At 35.0% G+C, this 8,822-nt stretch overlaps 1 protein-coding gene across 2 annotated transcripts in view; it reads right to left on the reverse strand.

Annotated features, from left to right (window-relative positions):
* Positions 1–4,619: 4,619 nt before the first annotated feature.
* Positions 4,620–8,822, reverse strand: part of LOC111639966 (proteasome subunit beta type-7-like) — an 8,912-nt gene continuing 4,709 nt past the window's right edge. Inside the window, exon 2 of one of the 2 annotated variants that reach the window (XM_023385948.1) lies at positions 4,620–5,536. In XM_023385948.1, the coding sequence (XP_023241716.1) occupies positions 4,914–5,536 (623 nt within the window). In that variant the 3' untranslated portion in view covers positions 4,620–4,913. The remainder of the gene's footprint in view (positions 5,537–8,822) is intronic. The other variant, XM_023385949.1, reaches the window with a different exon arrangement.

Genomic DNA, 8,822 nt, shown 5'->3' on the forward strand with positions numbered 1-8,822 from the left:
TCTATTTTAAGCTTACAAACAAATAAATTTTAGTTTTTGATATAGTACAGAAAAAAGTAATCTAAATTTACGAATGCATGTACTGTAAATACAGTACATACTTGTAAATGTATATACTGTATTTTAATATGATTTTATGTGCTTTAAACGCTTTTCTAGTGAATTACGACTTCAATATTTATGGCGGACAGACATAAAGTCGAATAAAATGACTTAAAACTTTTTTATTTTTCCATATACTTTTTTGACAAACGACGTATAATCGGGAACAACGTAACTCGAAACGACGTAAGTCGAGGTATGCCTGTATATACGTTTAATTAAGTCGGGGGAGTCGGAAATCGCAATAAAAATTTTAATTTTTTTAATTAAAATATTTAAAAATATACCGCCAGCTAGTATTCACTATACATTAAACCCTTGTCCTCCCGAGACATCTATGAGAATGTCCCGGGAAATACGACACCAGATGTTCTCAAGATCATCCAGCTGTAAACACAATGACTCATCGGTGTCAAATTTCGCAGAAAGGCGAGGCAATGAAAAATAAAGTTTGAAGCTTTTTCTTCAAAATTAACGCATTTCTTTTGCTTTTTTTTCAGTTTTAAGAGAGTATTGTCATCAATAATCGGGCATTTTTTTTAACTCTTTCCGTTTTGTAGGCACTAAGATAGCCTTTTTTAACAAGACCATTATGGGTTCGGCCAGGCCAAAAATGGGGCGGGCCCGAACATATCCGGTCGGATCAAGCCCGATGGCCCGTTCGATCCCGGGTCGAGAGCGGTAGCTGTCACCTTGACCGCTCGGCCAGCCGGTCTGTTGACAATGATCGGGCATTGACGTGAATGGTAGGAAGATTTTACTTGTTTTCAGCATTTACAATTTTTTTTTATAAAACTTATCTGTAACCTCAAAATTAAACTTTTGGACATTTTGTAATAATTACTAAAAGCTATTTAACAAAATCGATGAATTCGCTGAACTTTGGAAACATAACCTATAACATGATAGATCATAATATACTATAGTATTTTACTGTAATTAGAAAGATATTAGGACATTTAAAAGCAGAGTAGAATTATTAGTTATTTATTGCATTATCATATGTTGTTATATGTTGATTTTAATCCATATTTAGAATGGAATGATGTTTTAATATTTCTATTAATGATGTCTCCAAAGTTCAGCGAATTCATGGCAAATCAATAAGTTATCAGGAAACACGTCAGAAATGAGTAGTCACGTGACCGAATAGCACCAACAAATATCACGTGACACGCTTCGTACTCGTCCGCCGTCCTATGTGCCAATCTGCGACGAAAACAATCTTACAAGGAGAGCCTACGGCTTTGGGGTAACGGATTTTGANATTAAAATCGCGATAAAATTTTTTTGCTCGGGTAAAAATTTTTGAAAAAATTTAAAGACAAACATTCCAAAATAAAAAAAATGGGGGGCCGAAAGGACCGCGTTTTCTGTAACGCTATGTAACCACCCGAGTTAACTCGGGTCCGGATGTTAAGTGATATTCCATTCAGAATACATAATTCGTGATAGCAATTGCAAGAATGTTTCGCAAGAGGCACTCTAACTCTAGTGGGTCGCAGTTATTATGTGTCATGCAACTAGACGCTTGTGTCTGTGGAGCTTCAGCTAACTAACTGAAGCAATCAGCATGAAGCTAACTGACATGAAGAAAGTGTCTTACGTTCGCCATGTTATCTTCGTTTCTCTAAGCAGTCGTTGTGTTTTAAATTTTTAATAGTAAAATTGAAATATTCATATTTATTTGTTTAATATTAATTTAATTAATTAATTAAATAACTGTGATAGAATAAAAATAAAAAAAATTCATGCAGGTGAGTGTATCTATTTACAGGGCCGAATTTCTAAATAGGGACAGTAGGTCGGGGCTAGAGCGGCGGATATTGAGGGACGCAAAATTGGCAGACATAGTATAAGAATTTCACTAAAGTAAATACAGTAGAGCGTCGATTTTCCGAATCAATTGGGGACTGGGGTTGTCTGGATAACTGATATTTCGGATAACTGATTTACATACGAAAAAATAGTTTAACGTATCCGATGCCGAAATTTTTCTCCGTTGCGTGTCGCTTCGCGTCGAATTTTCGTCGATGTTAAGCCTAACAAAGACTATTGTATCGTTAAAAATTATTTTTTTATTTTGTACAAACAAAATAAATATATTGAAAAATATAAAAATAATAAAAAATTATACTTCAGATGTTAATTTAGTATCAAAAACGTAAAATATTTGAGTAGCCCAAGACATAGCCAAAGATTGAAGCGCCACAGCACTGGCGAAAATTTAAATTTGCTGACTGGAATTCTTTCGGATGATTGACTTTCGGAAAATNGTCTAGAATCGATTAATTTTATGAAAGAAAACCTTTCAAACAGCCGTAGTCCGTAAACTATGATTCCTACAAAATTGATTCATAAAGAACGGAACGTATCTACCGTCTTATAGGGGGATCTACTGTATACATTTTTTGGTTTTTATGTTTTTCAATATATTTATTTTGTTTGTAAGAAATAAAGAAATAATTTTTAACGATACAATAGTCACGATTATTATTTTAAAAAGTATACGTTAGGCTTAACATCGACGAGAATTCAACGCGAAGCGACACGCAATGGAGAAAAATTTCAACACGGGATAAGTAAATATATTTTTTATGCATAATCTGTTATCCGAAAAAATAAGTTATCCGAACAACCCCAGTCTCCAATTGATTCGGATAAACGACGCTCTACTGTATATATTTCGTTAAACTTTATTACAAAAATATAATAAACGAATGCAAAAGGTAAAAAATATAAAATTAACACATTATAACTATTTTCAATTGTTTTGATGTAGATCACATAGCATTTTTGGTTTGGTTTAGTATCAGTTAGAGCATTACAAATTTTGCTATCATAGCAAATATTAAATGATGCTTCATAATTAAATTTTAATTATCACATCATATGCTATCTGCTGTAAAGAAGTTGATTTTCAAGTTAATGGATGCGGCTTGCCATGTGTCTAAAAGACTTTGCAACTCCACTTTAACGTGACTAACACCTTCTGTATGGACCTTTTTTTAGCATAAGATGTTTTCTTTGCTTCTTGCGCAATTCTGTATAAGAGAAATCTCAATTTATGTTTCGATCTCACGATTTCATACCGAGGTCTTGACAGTTTCGCTTCGAGTCATCGATATTGCCTTTTTTCCATTCATTAACGGATGTTTTTGGTTTTCCTTCTTTATATAAAATCTCCTATACTTTTGAGTTGTCGTAGGAGTCTTAAAAAGGATTTATTTCACAAACTTTTCGTTTTCAACCTGACACAAAGAACGTAAGCACAGTTGATTCGATTCTGGGTTCACCACAGTGTAGGTTGCCAACGCTTAGAATACTTTCGCCAAATTTTAGACTTTTCTGTTGCAAGACATCTGGACAGAACGATTTACATAGTAATGGAACCTGAGAATACGGCCGGATGGTAGGCAGTTTTACATACAGAATAAATTGGTGAATAGAAGAGTGTATACTTAAAGCAATAGGCTTACTGCATAAAAACATCATTTAATATGTATCGAATTAATAATTCCATAGCAAATACCTTGTAAATAATTATAACAGTCTATTAATTATACATTTTACACAAAATTACATAAACATAACGAGTTAAAGATGAATTTATTAACTTTAAAATAATTTTCTTATTTATTTGTTGGGCTGCAATTTGAAAAACTTGTAGACCTATAAATTCCCACTGTTGTCTATCTATTTGTCTGACCGTTTGTCCGTCTGTCTGTCTTTCCTTAAACTCAAGAACGGAGTTAGGNAATTATATTTTAAAATGCCGAAACAGCGGAAGAATGCATTTTATTTCTTTATGAAGGAATTGCAGGAACATTATAAAGTAGAAGATAGGAATGTTACAATGAAGGAAATGCCTGTAATTGCTGAACCTTTTTGGAAAAACTTACCTGATAGTGAGAAAATGAAATATGAAACTATGGCAAGAGAATATAAGAGGAAAGAAAACATAACCGGAAAAATATATTCTGGTGTAACGTTTTCCGATAACATTGTAGTACATAACGATGAAGAAGAAAAGGCAGAGGAAGCAATGAAATTTGTCGAAAGATACATATTCCNTTTGTCTGTCTTTCCTTAAACTCAAGAACGGAGTTAGGTAGATGAAAGACGAGACCAGCTGTGAAAACTTTAGGAACAGGAGGCCTCCGATTAACTGTATACAAACTTCTAATGCAAATCGGAGGTCATGTTATTTCAATTCAAAATTTACCTTCGAAAGGTGTTAGATAGATGATCGGCACAACTCTATTGCTAACAGAAAAGTATGATGTACAGTACAGGCAAACCACTACTAATTTGAGGTGGAGAGCATATTTTGTTATATTAATTTAAACAAATTAAAAATATGATTAAACTTTCCAACCAGGTATCCTGACGATGCCACAATAAATAATTGCTCATTTTGTTTAAATCTAAAATTGACGATATTTTTGAACACGTCGTCTTTCACAATAAGAGTGTTATATAAAATCGAGAATTACAGTGGTTTTCATTGATATTCTTTATACTATGTGGATTAAAGTAATAGGCTTACTGCATAAAAACATCATTTAATATGTATCGAATTAATAATTCCATAGCAAATACCTTGTAAATAATTATCACAGTCTATTAATTATACATTTTACACAAAATTAAATAAACATAACGAGTTAAAGATCAATTTATTAACTTTTAAACACATTTAAAATACATTAAAAATTAATACGTGACGAACGTAAAAAGTGAACTAGTAAGATAAACATTTTAACAGAAATTGCCGAATAATTTTGAAAATAATTGGAATTAAACTGAATTTAACGAAGATCAATAATAGTTTCTTCCACTTCCAATGGAATTTCTTGCTTGGAGAGAATAGCCGTGGCTCCTCGTTCATATTTATATACTGTTTCCTTTTCTTCCTTCTTCGAGATGACTTCATAGGGACGGAAGTGCGTAGCTCCTTCTTTAGTCACGACGCACAGGTCGACAATTCCTCCCGAGCCCAAGTCATTCAAGATACCGGCAGCTATGGCATCTTTCACTAGTTTCTTTCCTTCTTCTAATTCCATGTTCGGCTTCCATCTGCTCTCGAATACGGTCATGGCGGCAAGAGAACCCGATCCTACGGTAGCGTAAGGCAGGCTCTGAGAAGATCCGTAAGAATATATGCAGTAGATGCTACCTCCGGTCGAATCCACTCCTCCAAGTACCAAAGCCACGCCGAGGTTTCCTTGGTATCTAAACAACATTCGTGTCAACAACGTATTTGCACACACGACTGGTACAGTTCTATTCATTTCCAAGCGTAGTAATTCGAGCTGAGAGGAAATCAATTTTGTTGTCATTACTAAATCTGCAGCCGTTCCGGCTCCACCGCAATATATATTTGGATTCAAACAATAGATTTTACGGCAATTTTTATCGGCAACGATAGGTCCTTCGGTAGCTCTTNTTCTTTTATTAATTAAAATGAAATTTTAATGGTATTCATAACCTATTTACGAACAATGATTAATAAGTTTATTCTAATTCATAAGTGTGTTAACGTGATAAACGACTGAAAAGAAAGGTGTTTTCAACATAATTAGTTAAGAAGTGCCCAATTTTCTGTAATGAATAAATGTTTAAGTACTGTATATGTTTTATACGTAAGTTTCTCCATTAGGCATCTACAAATTTAACAATTTGTCTCAACTGAAGACTGGGTACCTCTTTCAAATATCATTATCTAAAGCTGTTTTGTTTCAAATATTTGCTGAAATTTGTGCAATCCTTAACTTTAGTGATCTTCTTCAATCATTTATGAAAGACTTGACTCTCCATTTTTAAAAACATATCTTGGAATAGCCAAGATTTCACTTTCGACAATTGATATAAAAAACTTGAGCTGCCTTCAAAGTCGGTTTTTTTTGTAACTCTTTCCGTCCTGTGGACACTAAGAGGATGTCTTTTAGCAAGCCCATTGTGGGTTCGGCCAGGCACACAATGGGGCAGCCGGATGGTGAGGGACGGAGCCCGACATTTCTGGACGAACCACTTCCAAAAAATCCCCATTCGATTTCGGTCCCCCAGAGCAGCCGACTGGCTCCCAAAAGCAGTCGACGAATAAAAATTACAGGAAGAAAATTGTTAAAAATCGTTGAGAAGCACATAACATATTTAACCAAACACATGAGAAATGAAGCGAAAAAACAAAGACTGAAAACACAAGTTATAAGCAAGAGCGAGAGACAACTTGGACGCACGACAGTTTGCATTTATGCTTCGAGCGCATTTGTTACGCTCCTACAGTTCAAACTCCTACAGTTCAAACTCCGAAGCGAATTTTTGTCAAATATAGTGTTTGAAGTACGACGTATCTCTGTACACTAGATCGCAAAACAGGGATACGAATCAGCAAGTCAGCGAGGGAGAAATTCAAGGCACGTTCAATACAAACCAGGGAGAAGTGTGGTTAAAAGTCGGGAAGATTAGCAATAGCTTTGTAATTTTGATGCTTATGTTCTAGCAGGCAACTCTGTTAATGAGCTAGAGCATAAGACTACAGACCAATAAAATGACGCGCCTCTCCAGTGCACGGAACAAGAACAGTGTAGTGTTATCCGAATTTTGAAAAAAATCAGTCGCCATCCATTGGTACATGCCAGTACAGTAAGAAAACGACGTACATACAAGTGTACGAGTAGAGTTCTAGGTTTCAAAAATAGCTATAATTCTGTGAAAGATTCTCCGTGGCATCACTGCGGTCCAGTCGTAGAGAATCTTCTAAGAAATTGTGGCTGTTTTTGGAACCTTAGAACTCTACTCCTACACTTGTATGTAACTCGCATCGACGTTTCCATAGTGTACTTGCATGTACCAATGGATGTCAATTGATTTTTGTCAAAAATCAAGAAACGCGATATTGTTCTTGTTCCGTGCACTGCTAGAGAGGTGCCGCCATTTTATAGGTTTTTGTTCTTATGTTATCACATTGCAAGTATTGTCAACAGTATTGCCAGTGGCAGTTACTGTTGCCTCTGATTGGAAGTGCTGTGTCAAAATTACTACGCTAGTATTCATCCTCTCGACTTTTAATGAGACTTTTCCGGTTTTCTATTCAATATACAGTACCTTGTAGATCGACTAATTGTGAATTGACGTCACTTGAGTCGAGTCGTAGCAGAGTCGGTAGATTAACTGGTCTTTCGACTAATAGTTCAAACTTAGCTAGAGACAATATTTGCCGCTAGTCGGCGCCACTGTTAGCAGGAGATCGTTGTTCTTGCTAGGTATATACTNCGGGCCTATTTGATTATCCATTGACAATAACAGTAGTCATATGGAAGTCCTTTTGAATCTCTACCTGTTTTCTGCGTATATTCGAAAATACATATCCAGAGCTACGTATGGAGATTTTGGATCACCCCGTACAAGTGACATCATAGCCGAAGGCGGGTTTTTCGATTTTATCGTTGTTCATAACACTTATGACACTACTGTTAATTGTGTCTATGACAATGCAGACATACACCATAACAATTATGATCATTCTAATTCGAAAAATTACATTTTATAGAATAAATGACGACTAATCACCGCAATGAATTATAATCTATAATAGAAACAACAAAACAACTTAATTGCAATATTAAATACTGTAAACAGACATAATTTTAAAATCTTAACGCCCATTGACGAGATAACTCGTCAAGGTTACATAGCGTTACGTCAAATTCGGTAGTTAAGAACAAATCGTTTTCATTGAAATCAAAACAAAAAAATAAATAAATAAGTTAACCTTTTACGTCCAGTAACTCTAACCGTCGTCCTACAAACTCCTTTGTTAAAAAACGAAATTCTTTTCTCAAGTCAATTTTAAGCGAGAAATTTCGAATTTTAATTTTTAGACTAAATTACTAAGAGAAATAGCAAAATTTGGTTCTAATCATTTTTTTAAAAACTTGGATTAAGGAGCGTNCTAGCCGTACGAATGTTTTTAAAGGAATTTTTAATTAAACATAAAAAATACTTAAAACTGAAAAAAACGAAAGAAATGCGTTAATTTTGAAGAGAAAGCTCCAAAGTTTAACTTTCTTTGTCTCTCCCTTCTGTGAAATTTGACACTGATGAGTCATTGTTTACACAGCTGGATGACCTTGAGAACATCTGGTATCGGATTTCCCGGGACATTCTCATAGACGTCTTGGGAGGACAAGGGTTTAAAGTAGGGTGAATACTAGCTGGCGGTATACTTTTAAATATTTTTCTATCTATCTATCTATCCAGTGGCATCCTCTCTACAGAGGGTTGCATTTGATGAACTATTCCTCTCCATGTTTCTCTATTCCAGGCTTCTCTTAAATCCTTTCCAGTCCAGTCTTTGATGTTATCTCTCCAAGTCTTTCGGGGTCTTCCTCTAGGTCTTGTCCCCTCCACCAGTCCCTCAATCACCGTCTTTAGTAGTTGTCCTCCTGATCCTCTAGCCAAATGTCCAGCATATCGTACCTTTCTTTGTTGGATATTTATAAGCAACCTTCTCCTCAAGCCCAGCCTGTCCAAAACTTCCTCATTTGTTATTTTCTCCGTCCAACTTATTCTTTGCATCTTTCTCAAGCACCACATTTCAAATGAGTTAATTCTTTCCATCATTTCATGCGTAAGAGTCCATGCCTCACATCCGTATGTTAGTACACTCCAGATCATTGTCCTTAGGATTTTTATTTTCAGTTTTATGTTAAGGC

This window comes from Centruroides sculpturatus, unplaced genomic scaffold (assembly GCF_000671375.1).
Source record: "Centruroides sculpturatus isolate CEXI.00-Female unplaced genomic scaffold, Cexi_2.0 scaffold1290, whole genome shotgun sequence".
NCBI lineage: Eukaryota > Metazoa > Arthropoda > Arachnida > Scorpiones > Buthidae > Centruroides > Centruroides sculpturatus.